Genomic DNA, 26,035 nt, shown 5'->3' with positions numbered 1-26,035 from the left:
GTGTTTTTCTCCAGCTACGTTCAGCTAGTCGGGTACAAACGTGGAGTAGATGGATGGTTGGATTAGCTTGGTTTGTTAGTATTTTGCCAGGGGAGTGCAACAGAGGGAGAGAGGGGGCAAAAGGGAGTTCAGAAGGGGAATAAATATAAATGATTGACTGTGGAAGCTGAGCTGGGTGGGAGGGGAGAAAGTCCTGGAAGTAGAGTGGATAATGAAGAATTTGTTGAGTGATGAGGTTGAAGAAGTGCTGGAGGGAGAGTTATCAGATCAAAATGATCTGGAAAAATATGAAGTGGTGATGGTGAAATTGAAATTCTGGAGGAGGTACAGTTACTGGTGTCAGTATCTCTGGGGTATGACTATGGCCTGGGTGACTCAGGTGGGGTAAAGTAAAAATTGTGAGAGGGGAGAGAAGGTCATAGTATTAAATGGATCATCTCCACTCTTGTTGAAGTCACCTTGAGCGGTGTAGCTGTGGTGGAGAGGGAGACGGTGAGCCATTGATGAATGAGGGGCCGCACCCAGACTACTGGTAGATTGCGGCAGCAAGGAGGGGAGAAGAGGATGGCACACTGTGATGCCACAGACTTCAAGGAGGAAAAAAGAAAATGGTTTGGCAGTAGGCTTGATGAATGAATGGAAGGCTGGATGGATGGAGATTTATGCTTTTATTAGGCAGCTTTCATTGAAAGTTAAAATCTCTGCTTGCTGGATTCAGTTCTACCTTGTTAAGGCTCCCTCGTTTTTTAAAGAAGAAAAGTTGGCAAACCTTGCTGGCTAGATCTGGCTTGCTTCTTGTTTTTGTGTTTTTAGAACACAGCTAGCCCATCTGTTTACACATTAAAAATTTTTTATTTTTGGCTGTTCTGGTGGGTCTTTGTTGCTGTGCTCAGACTTTCTTTAGTTGTGATAAGTGGCAGCTACTCTCTAGTTGCGGTGCGTGGGCTTCTCATTGTGGTGGCTTCTCTCATTGCGGAGCACCGGCTCTATAGAGTGTGTGGGCTTCTGTAGTTGGGGCGCACGGGCTTGGTTGCCCATCAGCATGTGGGATCTTCCCGGCCCAGGGATTCTTAACCACTGGGCCACTGGGAAGTCCTGTTTACACATTTTTTATGTTGCGTTTGCACTACAGTGGCAGAGTTGAGTAGGTGTGACAGAGGCAGTTCCACAAAGCCTAAAATATTTACTCTCTAGCCCTTCATGTATTGAAGAAGGAAATGGCAACCCACTCTAGTGTTCTTGCCTGGAGTATCCCAGGGATGGGGGAGCCTGGTGGGCTGCCGTCTATGGGGTCACACAGAGTCGGACACGACTGAAGCGACTTAGCAGCAGCAGCAGCAGCCCTTTATTGAAGGAGTTTGCTGAAGTCCATTTTTGAAGGAGGTTCTCAAACTTCAGTGTGCATCAGAATCACCTGGAGGGCTTGTGAAAACAGATTGCCAGGCTCCATCTCTAGAGGTGCTGATTCAGTAGGTCTGGATTGGGACCTAAGAACGTGGATTTCTAATAAGTTCCCAGGTGTTGATGGTGCTGCTGGTCAGGGGACCACAATTCAAGAGCCGTTGTTTTAGATATTTAAGTTAGTGATTGGATTCCTTCTCTGCTTAATATTCTTTGAGCCAAGTTCCCTACCTCCATTAGCTATATATCTCTTTAACATGATCATTGTCTTATCTTACCCCCTTTAAGCTTGGTGCCTGTGAACATAATGATTCTTTGGCTAAAGCCTGATCTTTGCCACATGCATTGGAACAGGTGCCCGACCTTGCTCTTCACTTAACCTGTGAGCTTGTTTTCTTTGTTTCTCACATTGTCTAATGTACGGGTCTTTCTCTGAGACTTAAATGAAACTGATGTGGTAGGGAGAGTAATAGTAGGTAGAGATCACACACTTTAGGTGGACTAAAATGCTAATAAATGTTATTATTTGGAGGAAATAAGACCCCTTTCCTCCCCCTGCCTCCACCCTGGTATATCTCTGCTCTAAGGAACTTGAGTTTGCTCTGCCTTGGGTAGATTGAGCCATGTGATCATAGGTGGGATATGGGAGTCTGGCCTCATATGGTAGCTGTGTTAGAATCTCTTTAGATGTTCTCTTTAAAAGAACATCTGGGAGAAAAAAAAGGTCATTGCTCAACTAATCCAAGTCTTTTGTCCCTGTCTTTCAGCAGAGGAACTTCTGAAAGGTGTCTTGAAAGCAGTTTCTAAAAGATATGGAGACAGTAACCGCTTCTTAGGCTTCTTTTTATTCTCTTGCTCCATGCCTAAAATTGCTCTCTCGTTCTTTGAGCTCATCTCCCGGCCATATGTAGCTCAGCAGTTACCTTGCAGCCTCATTGTTTCCTAATGGTGAAGTGGATAAACGCAGATGAGTTCACAGGTGGACGTGTGTCCTTGGATCACTTGTCTCTTATCTCCAGGTCCTGGTCAGGTTTGGCCTGCCCTTTCTGCCTCTGGTGCTCCTCACCCACGCAGACTCTCGTTGCACTTGCACTTTCAGAGCTCTGCCCATCCCTGTCTCATTTCCCTTTCTGACTTCTCTCATTGTGCCCTTGCATGGCCTTTGTTTTTCTCTTCTTCCTCTTGTTTCCCTGCCCTCTTCACGTTTTACCCCATCTGCCAATACATGCCTTCTCAGCCTCAGATGCTGGCCTCTTGCTAAATTTCCCCATTATGGGCAACTGGCCCCCTCTGACCATTTTATAGTTCCACAAACTGAGAGAACAGGAGAATCATTGAATATCTTGAGTTTTTAATTTGGTATTGTCTAAAGCCTCATTTGATAAGTTGGAAAATAAAAAGGGAGAGAGGAAAAAACTTCTATACCCCAAGGTAGGACAGACAGGAAAAGCATTACTTTCGAGAAAGAGAGGAAAACAATGTTCCTAAGAAAAGTCTATAGAGATAGTGTCACAAGATGCATTACCTCAGGAGTCTATTTGAGAGATTGTGTCATGTCAGAAAAGTTCTAGAGGACTTGAGCCTCTTTCCTCTGTGAGAGGATGAGAATGAACTCCAGGCCCTCAGTCTGACTCCGGAAAGAAGGACTTCACGCTGATGAGCAAGAAGGCCAACAATGTCATTTCCCTGGCTGTGCTGAGCCCCACAGGAAAGCTCAGAATTTTGCGTCAGGACAAGGCCCACAAGAATGTTGCTGCGCCCAGAGCCCTGTGGTTTGATGCCACTAGAGAATTTCCTACGGAAAGGGTTCTGAGGGAGTGCTCAGTAAGGCAGAAAGGTGCTGCAGTGAGGCCAGCAAATGCCTTCCTAGGACTCAGGATGGAAGGTGGGGGTTGAAAATGCCTCCTAGAGTTTCCACAGCAGTCATTATGCCCTTGTCACGCACAGCAGCCCTGACAGACATCACATATGGAGCCCTTTCTCAAGGATTTCTGACTCTCGGATGCGGGAAATGGGGATGGTTTGTATTATGGTTTCACAAGTTAACCAATTAAAGCATAAGGGCTTTGACCCGTACATAGGGCCTGTTTGTGGGAGCAAGGTTTTGATGTCCGTGTCAGTAACAGTGAGGTCTGAGTTTTAAACCTGTGTATTTCTTGAGGCAGAGGTTAGAGGGCAATGCCAGAAACTGAGAACCACCTTGAAAGAGAATGATCATTTTCTGCCTTTGCTTCCTCTGGTGGGTATTCCTTATTCATTCAGATTGGGAGGGAAACAAAAACCGAGTGTGCATACGAGGAAATCAGAAAGGCCTCGTTTATTCAGCTACTGAGTTCCTGTTATGAACCAGCCATTCTTCTAGACACTGGGACTCTGTCATGAGCAGAGTCTTGCCTTCAAGGACCATTTCTTCTCATAGGGAAGACAGACAGACAAACACATACACGCCTTCAGGTGGACAGGTCCTAAGGAGGACAATCACAGAATGAGGAGAATAGAGTATGGAGCTACACACGTGGTCATGAAGGCATTTCCCATAGGTGACATTTGAGAAAGACCTGAAGGAACAAGTAGTGCGGATGTCTGGGGAAGAAGGGCCCTACACAGAGAGAACCAAAGGCAAAGGACAGGCAGGGGCATGGCTGGTGGATCGGTGGGACAGCTTGGAGGCCAGGGGGCTGGAGCCGAAGTGAGAGAAGGAGACGTGGGAGGGGAGGCCAGAGAGTCAGCTTAGAGCAGGACTGTACGTGGCTCTTTGAAAGGCCTTTGCCTCTTGAGAGAGACAGGAAGCTGTTGGAAGGTTTTAAATGTTGAAAGATGACTCTGGGCACTGTGAGGAAACTGAAGGGGGTGGTCAAGGATAGAAGAAAGGAGACCACTTAGGAAGCTCTTGATTAAGGTCAGAGTCTGGAGATATTTTGAGATAGCGCTAGCAGGATTTGTTGTTTGATTGGATGTCAGGTGTGAAAGAAAGAAAATTCAAGGATGACACTGAAGTTTTTGCCTTGAGTTGCGAAAATGGAGTTATTTACAGGAATGAGGAAGAGCCAGGTCCACACAGTTTCTGGTTTGACTAATGGTTTTAAACTGGAAATTCAAGGAAGAGAAAGTTTAACTTAATCATTGGTTCCTTAATTTTATCCATTCTCTCTGATGGTCTCATTTGTATTTGGGTCAATTCTACAGCAATTATTTCTGAGATACATACAACCCCAGCAGTCTCACTTTCAGGGCTCCTTAACTAAGCCTCTGTGATGCGGTGTGGTGAAAGGTATGGTCCACAAGAGCCTTGGGGTACACTCTGTCTCTGGGAGCACCCTTCACTTCAGGTGCTGTGTTGGTATCCTAGGGCCGCATAACAAGTTACCAGAAACTGGGTGGTTTAAAACAACAGAAATTGATTTTTTTTTTTTTTGCAATTCTGGAAGGTGAAAGTCCAGAATCCAGGTGTTGCAGGCTGTGCTCCGTGTGAAGGGTTTGGGGAAGATGCCTTCCTGCTGTCTGGCTGATGGTGGTTGTGGGCCACCCTCGGCCTTCCTCCTCTTGGAGGTGCACCTCCCACTCTCTGCACGGCGTCTCCCCCTTGTGTCCCTTAGTCTTTGTGTGGCCTTCTTACAAGGACAGGAGTCATTGGATATAGAGCCTGCCCTAACCTAGTGTGCCCGCATCTTAACCTGGTTACATCTGCAAAGACCCTGTTTCCGAATAAGGTCACATTGACACATACCGGGGGTCAGGACTGCCTCATGTCTTTTCGTGAGACACAGTTCAATCCATTTCATGTGCTTTGGGACAGGTTTGACTGTGAGGGTCTGCTGGGCTTGCGTGTTTGAGGATGAGACAACTGAAATACAGTTGGAAGGCAGGACTATGCTAGAGATGCCCCATCTGTTGGGATGAAAAAAATTCTTTATTGTCCAGTAAGTCTGTAAACTGAAGATTAAAAGATAGACAAGTTCATTTTACATTATTTTGAAACTTGAAGACTTTAGGATATGCAGTAGTAAAAATAATGAAAAAGTAATGAAATTGGAAGTGGAAGATTGAAGGAAGAGATGTGACAGTAAAGAATTTTAAAGTTGAGAGTTACAGCCTGGATTCGATTGGCCAGAGGCTGGGGCTGTAGGGAGAAAGGCTCTTGCTGGTGTTCAGTTTGATGGTTTTGCTCATTGGGGCAGCAAGTGGGTGGACATGAAATGCAGCAGACGTGGGTCTTGAGCTCTGGCTGAACTGCAGGGCTAGAACCCCACTTGGCTCGCCTCACCTCTTCCTTGGATTCCTTACCGGGCTGGGACCCAAAAGGTGCCCGGATGGTGCATGGCACATCTCTGGCTGCCATGCAACAGCTGGTACATGTACATTCTTCAGCGGTGTGTCAGGAGTTACTAAGTATTTGCCTTTTTTACTCACAAGTAAATCTAATGATTGTTTATCAGAGGAAGTTTTAAGTTCCCACTCTGATATCACAGTGATAGATAGGACTGTACCAGGTTTAGTGGTGCACAAAATTTTCTTGGCAGTAACACACTTGTGGCCATAGAATCACCATGGTCACTAGGAGTTTTTGTGGAAATCTTGTTCTTTTGTAAGGAATTGAGTGCAAGTTGAAGGGATGCGAGATGGGTAAAGAGACAGGGCTCTTCCTGGCCTTCAAGAAATTTGAAGTTCGGAGACAAACAGGAACCAGAAGTTCACATAAGAACTGTGATAAAGATTTGTGGGATTAGCAGATGCAGAGCGTTACACAGGATGGATGAATGGTGGGCCCTGCTGTATAGAGCCGGGAAGTGTGCTCCATGTCCTGTGAGGGGCATGGTGGAGGGATATGAAAGAGAACATGCATGTGTGTACTGAGGTATTCTGCCATGCAGTGGAAATTGGCACAGCACTGTGAATCAACTATACTTAAAATTGTGGCTGCCTCAGCACACGGCACCTAAAGGAAACTGTACTTTCCAGTGTATCATTTAATAAATGTCTGGACAGAGAGTGGGAGAAGTTGGAGGCAGGGGTATGGAAAAGGGGTGCCAGAGAGGTTTCATGGTGAAGGCCCTGGGCAGTAGAAGCCCTCATTTCCATTTTTCTGCTTCAGAGGTTGGGGATCAGGTCTTTGCAAGGCCTGAGACCAGGCTGCTTACCTGCCCTCTGCCGCCGCCCTCCCCTGGCTTCCCTGGGTCATCTGGGCACCTCAGCAGTCAAAACCCTCAGCTGCTGGGGTGAGGGAGGGGCAGTGGCTGCCTCTGGGCTAGGGCTCTGCACCTCTGACTCTAGTGTGGCTCCATCCCATGGGCCCTGGCAGGGGGTTATTTTGAGCACTCCCCAAAAGGGAGACTTGCTGTCATGTCTGTTCAGTGGGCGGAGCCACAGTGTGCCCTCAGGGCAGGGGCCAGTGGTGAAGCCACGCTTCTGGGGTGGCCACGGGGCAAATAACGCACAGACATCATTTCCTTTGACTAATCTTTCGTAATCCTGGTCCAGATGTGGCTCCTGAAAGTGAAGTTCTTTGTCTAAGTCGAGATTTTTAATTTAGGACCCAGATGGGGTAGGAGGTACACTTCCAGAAGGTCTGTTTTACTCAGTGTGTCATTGTCCTGGATTCCTGGCAGGCAGTGGTTTCATTAGAAAAACAGATTTCATCCTGACTCATCTGCTTCGGTGAGCCGTGTGATACAGCTTCTCAGTCCGCGGGGCAGCCGGTCTCCCGTCGTGCTGGACAGAGCGGAGGGCACGCTGTCCGCTCTGCAGCAGCGACAGCTACAGGCGCCTGGCCTGGGCTTTGGAAAACCTTGAGAGACAGTCTGTTATGGGGCCAGAGCTTTGTCCTGGAATTTCCTGGCCTTTGTCTGTCTGGTGTAACTTCATGTACCACGACGCCTGTTTTTAGAGTCTGCTTCCTTCTGGGGGAAGAGTGCTGTTGCTTTCTACAGAGCACTTCTGCTTCCGGAACTGAGCGACACCCTCCCCGGTGCCCAGGCGTCAGGGTCGGGGAACGCTCTGGGGCAGGTGTGTACACCTGGCTGTCAGTAGACAGTAGGCTCCTGGAAGTCACTAGTCACAGAGAAGCCATAACCCTCGGGCATAAAAGCAGCATCTGTCAGCTTGGCACATTCACCCTGATCCTAACCCTTGTTTCCTTCTCATATTGCAGCAGAAAAAATCCTATCTGGAGCGGAGTGTGAAGGAAGCTGAGGACAATATCCGGGAGATGCTGATGGCGCGAAGGGCACAGTAGGCAGCCTCTCAGGAACCTCTTCCTTCTCACCCCTGCCATTCCTGGCGAGGGGCCTGTGTTGGGAAACTGTTCTGCCCGAGGGACATTTTATCTGGTTGGTCTAGTAACCTTATGTTTTATGCATGGCCTGGAGCCCCTTTCAGATCTTATCCTTGTATGTTTTATCCTGGCTCTGCCTGCCACCCTTCTTCCCTGTGGTTGAATCATGAACTCCAGGGAAGGGAACAGGGGAGCCAGGACAGACAGGGGAGTTCTTCTGGGGCCTACTGCTGGTCACGCCAGTCAGACCAATAAAAGACATCTGTCCCACTCTGCTAAGTCTGCTTTTCTTGAGCTGATGGATGAGAACAGAGGACCAGAGAGGCAAAGAGTGTCTCCACGTCACTCCTCCCTGTTGCCTCTCCAGGGGATCCTTCTGCATTGAAGCCTTGCCCTCTTTTTTCTGTTTCTGTTCCTCTAGGTAAACCCCTCAACTTCTGAGCCTTCATGTATCAGTAGTATGCAGATGAGGAAAAAGGGAGAGCAGGCATAGCTGAATGTATGATCACAACAGTGGTACCTCAGTGGCAGTCTGCCTAGAGTCCTCGTGTCTGACTCTCTGCAACCCCCCATGGACTGCAGCACGCCAGGCACCTCTGTTCTCCACTGTCTCCTGGAGTTTGCTCAAATTCCACTGAGTCGGTTTAACAATAGCCGTTATTAAAAATTACATTTGTAAATTTACTATTATAGTAAAAGTAAGGTTAATAATTATTAAGAACTTATCCTTTCTGAATTACTTTACTGAATTTGACCATTATCTATGTTTTTGAGGTTGACAGTCTGTTGTGTCTGGATGGTGGAAATACAACCTAGCGGTGTGAGCCTGCCCTTCTCTTCCCGACTCCATGTTCAAGATACCACGTTGGTAGCTTCAAATCAGCCATGGGGGTACCTACCGTTTACTCCACAGAAATCAGGTGATGATACAAAATCATGGCTTTTTGCTTTTAAAGAGAGAGATGGTAGTTACATATTTTTGTTTTTAAAGCAAGAGAGCTAATAGTTAAGTATTTGTCAGCAACTGTAGAGGAAAAGTGGGCAGGCGCAGTTATGCAGGGAGAGCTGTCAGCTGTGCCTCAGGATGGGCCGCTGAAGGAAAATGAGACTTGCTGCCATGGCGGCCCAGCGCCACCCTGCGGCCAAAGCTGAGATGGATGGCCTGATCGGCTAGTTTGTATTTAATATTGTGACAGCTCTCTCTTCTTGTGTGGCAATGGAGTGGGAGGTTCTGGGAGGGCATAGCAGGAAAAGACAGACTCAGGTCTGTCCGGCCCTGGGGGCAGCCATGGTTACCAGGACACCCTGCTCTAGGCTCAGGGAAAAAGCCAGCGTGGCTCCTTGGTGAGGCCATCTCTCAGTGGGCCTGGGGAGAGAATGCTCGCTTGGCGAGGGCCCCATGACCCGACTGAAGGACACCTGGCTTTGGACCACCCTGCCTTCCTAGGAGCTGCCAGGATGAACAGGTAAATCAGCTTCCTTGTATACTGGTCAGGGGCTGAGAAATCCAGGGCTTAGATTCTATCTGAAATAACCGAGACAGTTGAGGCTTAGACAAATTTATTGAAACATACAGGATGTGAGCAGAGAAATCATTCAGTGGTAAATTACATCAAACCTGAATATAATTCTAAAATTATAAATATATATTTTATAACTAAGCCTTTGGCCAAAAAAATAAAGAGAAAAGTCATTTAGGACATTTGTGAAAGGCCAATAAGAATGGATTTGAACATTAAAAAGATCAAGTCACTGAATTAAACAGCAGCAACCCCTGCTAATCTAGAATCCCACTGAGTTGAAGGTAGAAATGTCTGTGCAGAGCTAGTTGTTGATTTCAGCAATCAGAAGAGGCGGGGCAGGCACACCCGTGCACGGTGGTGGCAGAGCTGGCAGGACAGGAGAGCTGGGCTGGTCAGGTGAGCATGTCCCAGAGACAGCAGCAACAGAGGGCTGTCCAGCAGGCTGTGAGGCAGGTAGATGTGCCCAGATCATCCCTTCTTTGGTCTTCTACCACGTACACTGCAGGGGGAAGGGGACAGAGGGTGAGAATGAACTCTAACAGTAACTTAACAGTAAACCCCAGGCCCTATAAAGCCAGCACCACCCAGATCAAGGGAGAGCTCCATACAGCAGCCAGAGCCACTGAGCAGACATTGTGCAGCCTGTCCACTGATGCAATCTCGGTGATGAATGCAGGAAGGGTAGCTTAGGACTGTCCCCTTCCTGCTAAGGACAGTCATCCCCGCAGGAGGGCAAGCCCAGGGGAACCTCCACAGTGGCCTCACACCAGGCCAGCCTGAGTTAAGTAAGGAATGTCCATTGTGCTCTGGCCAGAGCCGGCTAACCCTACTGGGTTCATAAACCAGGGAGCACCCTGTTCCAAATCTTACAGGGGAACTGGGGGTGGGGTTTCCTCAGATATACCTAAGCCATCTCCCAAGAGCAAGAGGGTAACTATAATCTAAAGGGGCTTTAGGCTGTAAAAGATTAATCAAGAATCTTTTTTTCATACCTGACCAATGCAGAATGTGCTCCAGCCTCTAAACTTTTGCACAAAGCAATGGAAGGCAGGATGAAAACCTGGGCAAGTGGGAGGGTATGGCCGGAGCTTGGTACTCTTGTGTTTCCTCTGAATGGAGTAGGAACTTGGAGCCCTGTCAGGGCTAAGTGCTCTATTAGGAGAGATGAGTGCTAAACAATCCCCAGATCAAGAAGGACCCCCAGCCGCCCTTTACTCATCAACTGACTTGTGGCTGACATCAGCCTCACTTCCTGTTAGAATATCTGATGGTTGACTGTGGCCTGATCTGCAGACACTTTTAAGAAAATCTCAAAACAGCTACCATCATCAAACTCAAGTTATAAAGCAGTAAGGATCTTAAATTTTTTTTTTTTTTTTTTTTGCAAGTTCATGAATACATGAGTCTTCTAAGTTAAACCAATCCTTGGGCAATCGTCTTTCAGTTCTATTTTTGCATATCTGTTTTTATACCTCCTCGCTTGGCAGCTCCTCTCTCTAGAGCCTGGTATATAGTAGCTAGAACATGCTGGGTAGTGTGAGCTTGTCCAAGTTCTGTTGTATCAGCTGCCCTCCACAGAGATAGCCCTTTCCCTTCTCTCACGGCACAGGTCTAAATCTCATTTGGCCCCACTCAGCAACACAGGAAAAGCTGTTCAGGGTCTGGGAGTCAAGACCCACCACCAGGGGAGCCTAGTCAAAAAGAAGAGAGCCTGATAAGGCACATGACCTATGTGGAACTATGTGGTGGATGTTCCCATTTCACAGGTAAGGAACTCGAGGCTCAGAGAGGTCAGGTCTCTTGTTGAAGCACAGAAACAGCCAGAGCAGGAATGTGAGCCCAGGCCCCAACTAAGATAGCAAAGGGACCAGGAGGAGCACAGGAGTGAATGGGCTCCAGGACAGTCTTCTCTCACCAGCCATCGCACACCCAGCTTGGGTCACCAGAGCAGGAAAGCCCCAGGCAGGGCGACCTGCCATTTCTGCCCCGATGACCGACCCAGGTTCCCAGCCTCCCCTGATCCTGCATGGGTAGCGCTGGACAGGGTTTGGCTGTGGCTTCCCTTGCCTAATCTCTGGTTGCATTCTCCTTGACAGGGGACTGGCTCTGCTGCCCTGAGGACAGAAAGGCTCCCTCCCCTGCAAAGGCAGCCTGTTGGACCCAGGCCAGAGACCTAGCCCAGGGCTGGGCTCCTGTGTGCTGGGCCCTGCAGTCTCTCTCAAGCTGCCTTTACGAGGTGCTCACTACGTGCCCCAACCCATGCTGAGGGCCTTCACAGCCCCACAGGACACCTGTCTGCTCCCGGCTTCCCCACTCCCAGCCCTTCCTCCTGTCAGAACCACTGACCCACAGGTAGCTTTGTCAGGAAAACAAAGATGTCTCCGTCTTGCTTCCTCTTGTCACCTTCCTCCTCTAGTCCACATCTGTCCTAGCCAGGGCTTATTTCACATGACGTCCTCCACAGCCTGGTGCAGTGGAGAGACTCAGCTGATTACCCCCAGACAGTGGTTACAGAGGTTAGAAATAGTCAGTCTGGCTTAAAGAAAAAACAGAACTTCAAGCCCGAGGGCTGCGTCAGCCTTGATGGGGGTAGTTAGTGCTGTACCTACCTTAGAAACCCGGTCAGTTATTTCCTGGAGCACTGAGTCTTCCAAAGCCCTTATTATGTCTTTTTCCTTCGCATTAGCTGAGGACAGAACCTATCCCCCCAGACTGTAGAGAAGACGGGGGCGGGGGTGTGGAGGAGTCTGTTTGGTAAAGTAGGTCTGGAGGTAGGAGTGAAGTGATTTCCTTGCTTTCTTCCCATCACCAAAGCAGGGATGACGGGCACAGGAGAAAGCTCTGAGGCCTCACAGCACCCACTGTGGGGCCCGGAAACTGCGTATTTTATAACTGAATCTTCCTAGGTGCCCTGCCTACCTGCGCAGTCTGAGGTACTGCTCCTTCAGAGAGGACTGCTGCACTGAGCAGCGGGTCTGGTCTGCCTCGGGCCCCACCCCACCTCGAGGCTTCTGCTCCTCACATCCTCTACTCTGCCACCCCTCCCCATCCCTGCCCTGCAGTGGTGAACCCCCGTTCCCCCCGAGAGCTTCCACACTGCCCTAGCTCAGCAGTCAGGATGCAGCCCTGCTGCCCGAGTCCTGGGCCAGGACAGCCTCCCTGGGTACCTTAAGTCAGGGCACTGTATATCCACCACAGCTTCGCTGGCCGTACTGGTTCCCCAGAAGGAACTGGGGCGTAGAGGATTCTAACGCATGTGTTTCCACACCCAGGCCACATGAGCCTTTCTGGCAACTGGCCTGTACTGGCGAGCTGAGCATGGGGGGTGGGGGTGGCAGGACCATGGTTATGTAAGATGTTAAACATTAAGAGAGGCTGGATCAAAAGTACACAGCAACTGTACTATTTCTGACTCGTCTGTAAATCTACAATTATTCCAGAATTAAAAAAAAATTTTTTTTCTTTTAAAGGAAGGAACAATGGAGAGGGATCAAAAGTGCAGTGGGAGCAGTCAGTGCCCAGTGAGGGGCACTGGGTCTGGTGTGTGCAGGGGCTGCACACACAGCGCTCCTACTGAGGGGTCCAGTGCCCCCTTGTGGCCAGCCCGGGCACCAGCTCCTGCTAACGCAGGCAGGCCTTTACAGATGGGCCCACGCACATAGCAGCCAAAAGGCTTACCGCCCCATTTGCTGTGTAGTATCTCAGGAGTCAAGGCCACCTTATTCAGCTTGTGCCCTGGTCCCAGGAAAGGGACTGAACAGACTCTCAATTTCCAGAAAACTGTGGTTGAGTTGGAGAGCAGGTCTAGAGGTTCCTTCACCAGCTTGTCTGCCTTGCCCCGACACGGCCCTTTTGTACCAACCTTCAGTGTCCTCAGCCCCATTCCAGGGGTGGGGCCAATACTCAGAGTTGCCACGTGAATGCAGGTGCAAAAGACGGCGTGAGTAGTGGTGGTGTAGGGGTTGGGGGATGTAGAGGGAAGGGGGTGTGAGCATGTGTGTGACTTGGAGGCCCAGCCTCGGTCAGAAAGGCCCAGGGGCCCTGAGCAGACTCTGGCAGAGGATCCTCATCCACTGTCTTGCCTCAGCTGGAAGCAGAGAAGACAGATGCAAGATGCCTGGAGGCACGCAGCCCCCTGGGCCCAGCTGCCTGCTCACCGAGCCCTGGGGTCTTCTCCGGGGCCACCAGCCACACCAACCAGCAGTCCCAAATTCTAGGACTACCGTAGTGTACACCCAGGGAACAGGTATTCACATGGGCTACTCAGAACCCTGGTTCTGGGCATGCAGTGGGCAAGCAGGCTCCAGGCCACACAGGGACCCGGGCAGGAATGTGAGTGGAGACTCTTAGCCAAAGGCTCCAGTTCTCAGTCAGCCCCATCCTGGAGTTCTCAGTCAGCCCCATCCTGGAATCTGAAACCTCGGCTTGCTCAGCTCAGACATTTTAAATGATTAATCAAGGGCTTTGAAGTGGTAATTGAGCCTTAGCAGGCTGTTAGTCCTTGTGCCTGCATCTGTCTGCAGTCCCAGCCCAGGAAGCTAGTAAGGAGAAGCAAATACAACAGACCGGGGCCTTCCAGACAGTTCTGACGTCTCAGGCCTTCTTGCTCCAGAAATGAAGGAAGCTGCACCTTGGCCTCTTGTGCAGGCTCAGACCAATGGTGGGCACCCCATGCTGCTCCTTTACTGCTGAGACCACCACAGCCCAGCGCCGCCCCGGGAGTGCCCCCGGTGGAGGTGACAGCTCTGCCAGAGGCAGGAGGCCTGTGGTCAGTGCTCAGCTGTCTTCACCCCATCTTCTAAACCAGCATCCAAAACAACATAAGGCCAGCCTTGCACGAGGTATCAGAGGATGCCGAACAGCCCTCCTCCTGCTCAGACCAAGAGGTAGGAAGAGGGAAAAATCTTAATGCATCTGAAGAATAAGTACAATCTCAAGACAGCCCCAGGACAGCTCCTGTGCCTTCCGAGCAGCCAGAGACAACACACACACTGCTGGCTGAGGATGCACTCGAGCTTTCCTTGGGTGTGCACGTGCGGTGGGACCATTTTTTACTCAGCACAAGGGGGCTGCACCCGGGATGGAAGCTGTCCTAAAGGCAGTACCCCTCTGCCACATGCTCTGAAGGCCACGAGCACCAGGTAAATACGCTGGGGGAGGGCTGCCGTAGGGGATGAAGGGCGGCCAGGAGCATAGAGGCAGTCAAGGGAGTGTGGTTTTCACTGGAGCCTGGAGGTTAAGAGCAGGAGAGGTGAGGCGCAGTTTCCCTCTCCACGGCAGGAGGGATGCGGGCTGGTGCACCGGCACAGCCTTGGTCCTCTCGCGCTCTGTGACAGCACCGGCCCTCCTGGGCCTCACGCCTGCCCTGCTCCTTCTGCCACTTCAGCCATGTCTTCCACAACTGTGTCCCTCTTCTTGCTTCAGTGTCCCAAGACACCTACTCTAAGGCACGGCAGGCTGGGAGCTGGCCCACCAGTTCATCCATCCACTCATGTGCCTACTGCCTGCCGCCCCACTGAGCAGCCAGCCAGTCCAGCATCACTGTCAGACATTGAGTGCCAAGTGTTGCTGTGGATTGGTCTGGAAAGGGTGGGATGTCTGCTGACTGTGGGTCCCTGTCCCGAGATGTCCAGAAGTGCAGCCACCACCATCCTCTGAGGAGGAGCTGCTGGACAAAACCCAGCAGCCATCACGGCCCAGCCTGCCTCAGCCAGAGCACCCAGAGGAGGGCTCAGTCGCAGGCCAGCTTGTACTTTCGCCCTGTCCAACACAGTCAGTCCTATGAATAGCAGACCTGATAGTAAAATTTTTTCATGAACTACAAAAAGGTTAAGTACATGTGGACATCTCACACCAGTCTGGTAAGTAAGACTGGATTGCCACCACCTCCTGTGACCCTATCCTTGGGTTAGACCTGCTGGGGCCACTGGGACAGAGGTGATTGTGGATACAGGGGCAGTTGAGCACATCCCGGATGCCAGAATTGCAAATGAAACTGCTTTGGAGATCATGTGGCAGTCATTTTTTTGGTAAGAAAAGGATCCTGAGCTCAGAAGGCAGGTGGTAGCCAAGGCTGCGTGGTGAGTTGATGGTAGGCCCTGGCCTGTCACCCAGCACTCCTGGCCCAGTGCTATCTGCACATCAAGGTTAAGCTCACTTAAGATCAGACGGCAGGCTGCCTGCAGGTGACCTGAAACCCAGATTGTGGAGAGGCGAAAGGCCTCTCCTCCACTGCCCCATTCTCCCTTGAAATCCAGGGTCTGTGTGCGAGCAAAATCTAGCCCTCACCCTCCCCACAGTGTGTCCCCAAAGAGAGCAGAATGGCCCTGGCCCAGCAGCAGCCAGACGGGAGACGAGTGAGTTCCAGGGTCCCTCCTGGCAGCTGTTCGGCCCAGAACAAGGCACTTCTTGGGGGCATGCGGGGGAGGTGTACTTGGACTGTCCCCCTGAAGAAATCGACTTCAGACTTCCCCTGGGCCCCCACCACTTGAGTTACTTTATTCTCTGAGGGCAACAGCCGCGTACATGGGCTCTCTGCAGGGCACTGCACAAGTGACAGCTTGCCCATGCCCCAGCCTCTGGCTGGCGAAATGGGGAAGGGGCATAGTGCCTAAGAGCCTATGTTTTGTGACAAAAACATAAAATGTTTGGTCTGGAGCCTGTCACAGAGTGAAGCAGGGAGGACTCATAATAAATGGGAACCACAGTGTGACGGTATCCTACAGAAAGAAGATCACTGAAGTCTGTTTCCTTATTCTCAGTCTGTGTGCAGGGAGGGGCTCCTCCCACCAGTCCATATTCAGGTTGGGATTCGTACTTGTAGCACTAAATCACGCGATGACGAAAGCAGAGGAACCGGCTGTCCACGTGAAGCACAGTTGCTCAGAAAAGGGAAGGAAGAGACAACCCAGGGAGAAGCAAGGGGCTGTGTGTGTGTGTCGCAGGGGCTAGGAAGGCTGAATACAAACAGCTTTAGCTGTTGAGGCCCCTCAAGAGAATAGAGAGAAATATTTAGCAACATCCCATTTCTCGAGATAAAGGGAGTAAGGAGACCCTCCTAATGTACACGGGCGAGCATCTGCCTGGATGTGATGCGTCTGTGGTTGTCCCTGAGACAATGCACACACTAAGGGCCGCAGGAGAACATAATACAAAAGAGAACAGTCAACAAAGCCTATACACGTTCAAAAATACTTCTGTCCACAGTTGTAAAATATTCAAGTGAAAGGACATCCTCCTCCTACCTCCCAGATGGAGATGCTGCAGAAGGCAAGGAGGTTGCTAAGGAGCCTGAACAGGGCATGTGACCGAGAACGCACGAGTGCTGTCCCTCTTCCTCCGATGGGACTCGACGCAGGGCTGGAAGCTGCCAGTCTGGGTGTACGCGGTGGAGATCCAGCCATGCTCACTAGTCAGTAGGGCCAGGCTGTTTGTTCTACAAGTGCTTTGTTCTACAAGTGCAGAGACAGGAACTCATTGCACTTACACAACATACAAAAAAGGCTTCCTTCCTTCCCTGTAGCGACAAAAGAGGTTAAGACCAGGGCCTACAAAACTGAGCTGAGAGGCCCTGGCTCTGTTCTGCTGTAGCTGGGTGACTTCGGGTTAAGTCACTTAACATCTTGGAGCCCCTGCATCCTCCTCTATGTGAAGGAAAGACGGCAGGGGAAGCTGCTGCCTTAAGAGCACATGTGAAAATGTAATGTGGACAAAGGTGAACATCATTAAGATGGGTCAAAAAAAGAAGTATCAGTTTACAGCCAGGTTTCACCATGGGGTGAGATCATATCATTCGTGCTTAGTCATGTCTGACTCTTTGTGACTCCGGGGACTGCGGCCCCCCAGGCTCCTCTGTCCATGGGATTTCCCAGACAAGAACACTGGAGTGGGTTGCCATTTCCTTCTCCAGGAGAGCTTCATGACCCAGGGATCGAACCCGCGTCTCCTGCATTGGCAGGTGGATTCCTTACCACTGAACTTTCACACATTATCTTTCACAATTTGAAAAGCTAACTGTTTTATGTCCACAGAGCTGAAGACCTGAGGTGCCAGGAGTTCCAGTGCAGCCTCTGCAACCACGTGTGCTGCTTGGCAGTGTGCACCAAGCTTCGTCTTGACAACTTGGCCACAGTGAGCACCCCGGGCCCACATCTACAGAAATGCCCCAGGCTGACGCAAGGGCTGAACAACTTAGGGGACGGGTGCTCTATCCAAGCTTATAGAATGAAAAACCTAGATAAATCTTTTGTTTTTTATTTTTTCTAAAAATCTAAGAAGATAATCAAGAGCTACTACTTCTGCTGATGAGAAAAGAAAATAGGTGATCAAAAGGGAAACTCAAATGATTGGCGAAGGTGACGGCAAAAGACTTCAGTGAGTGACCTTATATACCCTGAGACCAAGAGACAGAACAGCTGGTGTTCTAGAATCCTGAATTCAGCCAAGAGACTAGGGAGGGGACTGAGGAACAGTGATGGGGGGAATACGCAGGTTGAGAACGCACACAGCGACCCCTCAGCACCAGCTATTCTGCTCCAAGTCTGTGTGTGCCATTGCCTCGGGTGAGAGGAACCATGGTGTGACCTAGGGAAGGTCAAAGGGAAGAGTATGAGAAGTCCTGACGTCATGGCTGATGTTACTACAGCAGACAGGAAGACACAATTCATTATATTGTGATGCATCATGAATATATTTCTAATGTGGGTTTTTAAGAAATAATTACGAGTGAGGCTGCTTTGCCAGGCAGAAGAAATTAAAGGAGAATCTAGAAAAAATTCAGATCATGCCCAGTACAGGACAGTTCTATGATCCTGTGGCTGCAGTTTAAAGACCCCAAGGCAGGGAGATTCCTTTAATGACCAGCAGGTCTTGCTCACAACCTACTCAGGAAGGAGGCAGAGATGAAGATTGCGAATGATGGTGGCTGACCTGCCTCAGAGCATGACTTGGCCCACAAGCCCCTCAACATACTGGTCATCTTTTCATGACTGTTCCTACCCAGTTCGATGTAGACACACCTCTACCGCAAAGCTTCAAAAGACACCAATAAAATCAATCATAAGCTAGAATTACCACAACAGAGCAAATGAGGGAGCAGGCTGCCTGGCTTCATTAGAGGTTATGGCATATAAGAGGGAACAGTGAAGTGAAAGTTGCTCAGTGGTGTTCGACTCTTCACAACCCCATGGACTATAGAGTCCATGGAATTCTCTAGGCCAGAATACTGGAGTGGGTAGCCTTTCCCTTCTCCAGGGGATCTTCCTAACCCAGGGATTGAACCCAGGTCTCCTGCATTGCAGGCGGATTCTTTACCAGCTGAGCCACAAGGGAAGCCCAGGAGGGAACAAGTCATGCCACTAAATACCCACCAAGCCTCATAATCTATAGATTTAATGCAATTCTAATCATAATCCCAACCATTTTTTATAGATAAACTGATTCTAAAATATATGGAAAAAAGAGAACTAGAATAACAAAAAATACGGAAAAAGAATAAAGTTGGAGGACTTAATGCTACCTTATTTTAAGGTTAATATAAAGCTACAGGAGTCACGACAGTCAGCTCAGGAGGAGGGACTGCCAGATGACAGGAGCGGCACAGGACGGCAGCAGCGCCACAGGAACACGCCAACTGGCGTCTGACAAACGCGAGAGCGGCTCCATGCAGAAAGGACAGTCTTACCAAACGAACGACTGGCACACAAAACCCCAAGAACTTCAGCCATTTTAAGCCTCACATTTTATGTAAACATTAACCCCAAATGGCTCATAGATCTAAAACTATAAAAATTTAGAAGAAGACACAGATTCCTCATGACCCGGAGTTAGGCAAAGAGTTCTCCAATCTAACAACAAAAGCATGATAGTTTGGATTTAATCAAAATTTAAACTTTTGCACTACGGAAGACACGGTTGAGATGAAAAGACAAGCTACAGACTGGGAGAAAATACATGGAAATAACATGCGGTACAAACCTTGTATCTAGAATGTAGAAACATTCTCAAAACTCCACAGTGAGAAGTCAACAGACATGTCACCAAACAGGATTTGAGAAGAACAAACACATGACAACATCATTAGCCATTTAAAGAACACAAATTAAAACTACACACCTATCAGAGTGGCTAAAATTAAAATCACTGACAATAAGTGCTGGCAAGGACACAGGGCGACTGGAACCCCCAGTCACTGCTGACGGGGATGCATAATGGTATAGCCACTCTGAAAAACAGCTTCTTAAAGTTAATACACAATCATTTAAGCCAGAAATCATACTTCTTAGAGAAATGAGAACTTACGTTCACACAAAAACCTGTACATAAACTTATAATCACCTAAAAGTGGCAACAACCCAAATGTCCTTCAATAGGTAAATGAATAGGTAAACAATAGGTAACTGTTACCTCCAGACAATGGAATACTACACCCAGATCTTCAGAAGATCCACCAGCAGTTACACACTGATTAATTCTGCTTACAAGGCAGTATCTTGGAAGGACATTCTAGGGCAGAGAAACCATTCAGCCCAAATCTCCCTTGGCCAAATGTGCTGGAAAATCCAGAACAACTAAGGTTCTCAGATGTATTCCTCAGGTCCCCGGGATTTTAGACAAGAGGCAGGTGACGGCCCCTCCTTGCCTCAACTGCAGTTCCACAGTATCTATTCCACATTGCAGTTACATGGGGAGTTTCTGATAAAACAGTTTATACTAGAAAAATCTATCAGACTGAAATGGTGGTTATGAAGGATCTATACTTGCTGCTGTTCAGAAGGACCTCCCCAGCACGGACAGTCACATGTTTGACAGTCTATGTGCTGGACCCTCCAACGGAGTCCATTTGGAGAGCAGGGTCTCTGTCCAGAGGCTCAAAACCTGCGTGACATTAACTGACTCCCTTGGTGTCTGACCCCTCTGGAACGTTTTTTGTATGGTTCTCTTCAATTTAGCAGTCTTTGAGCTTTCATGGCCCAGCTGGTTCTTTGCACTATGAGCTTGTCTGTTTCTCTCTCTGTCTCACACACGCACGCATGTACACTTGCCTTCCTTTGGACTGTGTTTTTGGTCCTAGCAATCTTGTCTCCTCCTCTGTTGGTGTCCTTCAGAGAATAGAAGCTGGAGGAAAGTTTGCCCACCCTCTGTGACAATAGTGTGGCCAAATCCAGTGCACACTTTTTGAGTTCATACCTGACTTCCCAGCAATATTTGATGCTACTGATGATTCCCCTAATACAAATTCTCTCTGCTTTCAGGGCATCCCATTCTCTTGGTTTTCCATCTTTGATTCTTTTGCAGGTTCATCATCTACAGGTACAAGTCAGTTTTCCTTAAAGCTCAGCCCTACATTGCCACCTTCTCTTTTTTCCCCTCCGTATTTCTACCTGATGTGATCTCATTCATTCCCACAGTTCTGATTGCTACCAATATGCCAGTGCCTCTCACATTTCATCTCTGGCCCAACATCTCCTCCAAGCTCCAGGTGTATTTACACCTGCTTATCTGACATCTCTACTTGAATGTCTGATAAGCACCTTAACACCTCAATCTAACCCAACACATTCAGAGCCCAACATGATTTTCCTCCTCCTGAGCAAATACAGTTCCTTTCCTTTGTTTCCAGCCTTCATAAACGCCATCACCAGGCGGTTAGTTCCAGTCAGAATCTCAGGAGTCACCCCCATTTCCTGTTTCTTCAATCCCCATAGCCAGTCCCTCATCAAGTCTTGTTAATTTTACTTCCAAATATCTCAAGTACATTGATGTCTCTCCATCATCACCATGTGAGTTTGTGCCTCAAACCATTTTCTACATGGAAGCCAAAGGGAACTCTTAAAAATGCAAAGTTGACCATGTCATTCCTTTGCTTAAAATCCTTCCATGGCTTCCCACTGTGAGCAGGACAAAACCCCAAAATCCCTAAGTAGGGCTGTGGGCTCCTTGTCGTGTTCCTCCCTGTTTTTTTGTTTTTTAAATCTGTTCCCATCATCCCACTCTTCTCTGTCACACCAATTTCCTCTTCTAGTTTCTCAAATGACGCATGTTCTCTCCTCCCACTGGGCCTTTGTACATGCTTTTCCTACTGTTTTGCTTATTAACAGCTTTTCATCTTTCAGCACCTTCCCAGACTGTCCCATGTTTATATGTTTTCATGGCAATATATATCTCATAGTAGAGTGCCAGTAACGCCTGTGGGGTTATTAATGTCTGTCTGCCTCCCTCCCGAGTGTAAGCCCCACGGGGCAGGGATGGGGTCCCGTCTATGTGGCCCACCACCTGGCACACTGCAGACACTCGGGTGTCAGTCCTTGTAGACAGAAGGTGGTGCCCTGGGAGTATCCTTGGGGCAGACTGAAGAACTGCACCTCCCAGTTTAAAGTGCCCCCAAGGTGATGTTGTGACAAAACTGGATTGAAAATCCAATCTGTGACCCCAGTAGAGTGAAGAAATTATTTTCACCAAAAAAAGGAATAATATTGATATTTGGCAAAACTAATACAATTATGTAAAGTTTAAAAATAAAGTTTAAAAAATTTTAATAAAAAAAAGAGTCCATATATAATAGCATTAAAACTGCAGTGCACCTGAGAAGACATCCAATTTTAAAACCAACAAAGGATATAGGAAAGCTGTGTGAAGAAAATTACACAATTTTATCTAAGGACATAAAAGATGACCAGAAAAAAAAAAATATTTAAGAGGGGCTTTCCTGGTAGTATGGGGGATAAGAATCTGCAATCCCTGGTCTGGGAGGATCCTGCACGCTGCGGGGCAGCCATGCTGGAGCACCGCAGCTGCTGAAGCCTGAGGGCCCCAAGCCTGTGTTCCGCAACAGGAGCGGCTACTGCGGCAAGGAGCCCACGCGCAGCAGCTAGGGCAGCCCCACGCGCCTCAACTAGGGAAAGCCTGCACGCAGCAACGGAGGCCCAGCTCAGCCGTAAATAAAGTTTTCTAAAAATTAAGAGAAATCATGTGCCTGATAGGAAGACAGCACTCTAAATATGTCAGCTCTCCTCCATTTACTCTAAATCAAAGTCAGACATGGCAGCTTTCCATGACAGTGTGTCATTTTAGGATGATACACGCATCCTAAAGTCCTGATTAAACGAGTAAAAGGCCAAGAAAGTTCTAAAGAAGAAAAGGGTATGTGTGTACACATGTCCGGGGGGGGGGGGGTAGGAGGGGGGCAGCGAAGATGCTTATCACACCAGACTCCCCATTCTAGCCCATTTGTATATGGGAATTTGGTGTATGACAAATCTCATTTTAAATCAATGGGGAAAGGGTGACCTAATTAATAAATGGTGTTGGAACTATCAAAACAGAAAAAACCAGAACCCTATCCTACACCGTGATCAAAAACCAATTTAGGTGGACTAAAGACTGTTAAAAAGTTTTAGAAGAAAATATAGACTTATCTTTCATCGAAGATTAAAACACACAAAGCATGAGGGAAAGATTGATAAACATAACATTTAGAAACTTTCATACTAGAAAACACTATAAAAAGGTTAAGAGACAGGCAGAAGATATTTCCAAATCTATGAAAGTGACAAATGTTAGTGTGTGGAGTGTTTTAAGTTTCCCTACTAATCAGTAAGAGAAGACAAACAAGTAGAAAAAATGGGCTAAGACTCTTAACAAGCAAGTCACAGGATTTGTAAAGACAAGTCAAAAACATATTTATGTTCAAGGTCACTAGTAAGCAGGGAAGGTAAAATAGCAAGATACCATTTCACACCCATCCCAGATGCTAAAATGTTGAAGTCTGCAGATGAGGTAATTTTTAATGAAAGAAAAACTGTCAACTGTGCAGCACTAGTTGTTTATTCCAGTAACAGAAGGTAGCGGGCCTGGAGGGAGCACTCGGGGCGCCGCTGCTCAGTCCAGGCTTTCCAGGAGGCAGCAGCAGCAGAGAGCGGCCCAGCACGCGGCCAGGGCCGCCTGACACCCGGTGTCTTCCGTCTTCCTCTCCCGCTCCACCACGTACGCTGGGGGGCAGGGGAGGGGCGGGGAGAGAGAGACCCAGTCAGAGGCGACTGTGAGCCGCAGCGGCCCGTGCCGCTCAAGCACCTAGCGCATGTGAGGAGCCGGATTCCAGTCTCCCTCCCTCTCCAGACTGTCAGCTCCGGGAAGGGGAGCCCCGCCTATCTGCCCGCCCGCCCCCGGTGTCACTACCTGCACGTGTCAGGTAGCTTCCTGGATGTGGGAGTGAAGGTGGCATCTGCTTGAAAGTGAAAGTGAAGTCGCCCAGTCGTGTCCGACTCTGCGACCCCATGGACTGTAGCCTACCAGGCTCCTCTGTCCATGGGATTTTCCAGGCAAGAGTACTGGAGTGGATTGCCATTTCCTTCTCCAGGGGATCTTCCCCACCCAGGGATCGAACCCGGGTCTCCCGCATTGTAGATGGACGCTTTACCGTCTGAGCCACCAGGGAAGGATCACTGTTGCCTGCCACCTCCCCTTCCCCAAGCTGACCACCAAACACCACCCAGTACCTGCCTGGACAAAGTCAAACAGTTTGTGGTGAGGCCCGCCCTGCAGCCACATGTGGCAGGCACTGACTGAAAGCTTTACACATTGTCTCATTTAATCCTCACAACAGCTCTGTTACTATCATTTGTAACTCTCAAACACAGCTTGCAGGAGTGTGAATTAATAGAAGCCCTTTGAAAGAGAATGTGTGTGTGGGGGGGGGGGGTAGGGTGCTGCATAGAATTTTGACCCAGAAAATCTGTATCTAGGGTTTTTCTATAGAAACAATTGTTTAATTGTTCAAAAATGTGTGTACATTGTGATTGCTGCTGTATCAAAATAACCCCAAGCTACCAATAACCTTGATGTCCGTCACCTGGAGACTGACTAGGTAAGCTAATACATCCCATAGAATAGAATACTAAATAGCCATTAAGAAGAAGGAGATGGTTCTTCCATCCTGCCAATAAATTAAGCAAAGGATAAAAGCAAGGTATACAGCAGTGTGCTTGTTATGTTTGTACAATGAAAAGGATACACATACACACAGACATACAGACAGATATCTGAAAGAATATAAACAAAGGTCAGAATGTGGAGGGGGAGGGGCTTTTACTCTGCTTTTGCATTTTATATTTTTCTCAAATCCAGGCTCGTCCAGTTCCAAAGTCAAGCTCAAAGCTGCTGCTCCTCCATGCCACTGCTGGGGTCCTGTGGGCAGGAGGGAGGGCTGTCCAGGTTCAACACAGCTTAGACCCCCCCCTCACCTCTGCCTCTGTGCTAGCTCTGGGGCTTTCTCTGGGGGCAGCTGGCATCGACTGATCTGGGTTCCCTGGTGGCACTGGCCTCAGTCCCAGATGTCTTCCCCATTGTCACGATCACCTACAGACCACCCTCGGCCCAGCTCCCCTAACCTGTGGTCCCAGTGATGCTGCTCCCTCCACAGCCGGGCCTGGTGGCCCCTATGACCTGGAGTTTGACCCATCAGATTTGCCTTCAAGGCAATTCTGACTTCCCTCAGACCTTGCTGACTCAGCCCTAGGCACAAGCTAGGGTTTCTGCTGGGCCAACCTGGCAAGCAGCGGCTGGATCAGATCACCACTCCCCCCACAAGAAGCCTGGAGACCAGAGGGTCCTCACGCTGGTGCAATTCCTAAGGCTGAGCCCCATGAGCCAGAAAACCCGCCACCACGCCAGGTCCCCAACAGCCCCGCTTCCAGGGTTCCTTTTGCACTCTTCCCTCTCCAGTGACAGGAGTTGCTGGCATTTCCCAAACCAACCCCAGCCTCTTCTCTTCCACTCCGGGTTTGGGCAGGAGGGAGTCAGGAGCCCACCTGAGCCTGGTCTGGCACAAAGGGCGCTGAGGAGCAGGTAAAGTCTGTCTAGCCTTGCAAACCCCAGGGAGCCCGTGATCTGCCAGGGGCCGCCTTCAGGTCCCTCACCACCCCTCCTAGCTCCCCTCTCTCATTCACTGCTTTGAGTGCCAACATCAAGATCTTTCAGCTCCCACCACCTCAGCAGAGCCCCCACACAGACCCAGCCCCCCAGCACAGACCTGGCCGCCCCCTCCCCCGCCCCCCCGCCAGCACTGACCCTGCCCCCCAGCACAGACCCAGCCCCCCAGTACAGACCTGGTCCCTGCAGCACAGACCCAGCCCCCACCCCTGCCAGCACAGACCCAGCCCCCCAGCACAGACCCCTGTCCCCCCAAAGCAGCCCCAGAGGTTCCAATGTCTCTTCCTAGGAACCCAAGGTTGAACAGGAGTAGGGGTGGGGTAAGTAGGTAGTGAGTTCTCATCAGATTCCAGAGATGGGGAAGTTCAGAGAAGCGGGGCAGAAACTTCCCTATCAGATATGGCTGCCCCAATCCAGGTCTCAATTCCCAGACACTCTGCTCCAATGTAGTGAGAGACCACAATTAGAATTTCAGAACAGAGATTTTTAATAAGATGTATCAAATTGGATTTAAATATAGGCTTATCTACTCGTTGACCATGTAATGAACAGGTGACAACCTCTCTTAGCCTCAGCTTCCTGTGCTGTAAAATAAGAGTGACACCAGTAATCTGTACCCCACAGGGTTGCAGGGAAAATGAGGAGATTAGACGTGCACAGTGCCCAGCACATTGTCACCGTTCAATAAATGCTCATTGGTGTTATTCCATGTTAAAATGACTGACTCTCAGGACTGACTAAAGAGGTGGCCTACACACAGGTAGAGAGAAGGGGTTCGGGGGCTCACCTGGACTCAGAAATAAACCAGAGGCCAGGAGGCAGTTACAGGCTGTTCTGGGAGCCAAGGGCCTGCAAGGTCACCTAGTCCTTCACTGTGCAGAGGGTAACAGGTCCCACCCAAGGGAGGGTGTGC

General features: G+C 49.2%; 2 protein-coding genes across 12 annotated transcripts in view; one reads left to right on the top strand and one right to left on the bottom strand.

The window, feature by feature from the left end:
• The window catches only part of PFDN1 (prefoldin subunit 1), a 90,515-nt gene extending 66,352 nt beyond the window's left edge, over positions 1 to 24,163 (top strand). For 2 of the 11 annotated variants that reach the window (XR_015167502.1, XR_015167500.1), the window contains 4 exons: positions 7,550 to 7,727; positions 8,447 to 8,592; positions 17,226 to 17,325; positions 17,470 to 24,163. Coding sequence is in view for 2 of the 11 variants with exons in the window: in XM_086411977.1 (XP_086268103.1) it covers positions 7,550 to 7,633 (84 nt within the window). In the remaining 9 variants the exon portion in view is untranslated. Of the gene's footprint in view, positions 1 to 7,549; positions 7,946 to 8,446; positions 8,593 to 8,986 lie in introns of those variants that run through there. The other 9 variants (XM_086411978.1, XM_086411977.1, XR_015167501.1 and 6 more) reach the window with 8 other exon arrangements.
• CYSTM1 (cysteine rich transmembrane module containing 1) overlaps positions 9,216 to 26,035 on the bottom strand; it is a 141,463-nt gene continuing 124,643 nt past the window's right edge. Inside the window, exons 4-6 of the mRNA XM_086411980.1 lie at positions 12,363 to 23,183; positions 10,188 to 11,907; positions 9,216 to 9,694 (exon numbers count right to left, since the gene is read on the bottom strand). Coding sequence (XP_086268106.1) covers positions 23,074 to 23,183 — 110 coding nt within the window. The 3' untranslated portion in view covers positions 9,216 to 9,694; positions 10,188 to 11,907; positions 12,363 to 23,073. The remainder of the gene's footprint in view (positions 9,695 to 10,187; positions 11,908 to 12,362; positions 23,184 to 26,035) is intronic.

This window comes from Bos grunniens, chromosome 7 (genome assembly GCF_055505025.1).
Source record: "Bos grunniens cultivar Pamir isolate PY7600 chromosome 7, Bosgru_T2T1.0, whole genome shotgun sequence".
Lineage (NCBI taxonomy): Eukaryota > Metazoa > Chordata > Mammalia > Artiodactyla > Bovidae > Bos > Bos grunniens.
The sequence above is the reverse complement of the archived record's forward strand: the minus strand, read 5'-3'. Positions and strand labels throughout refer to the sequence as shown.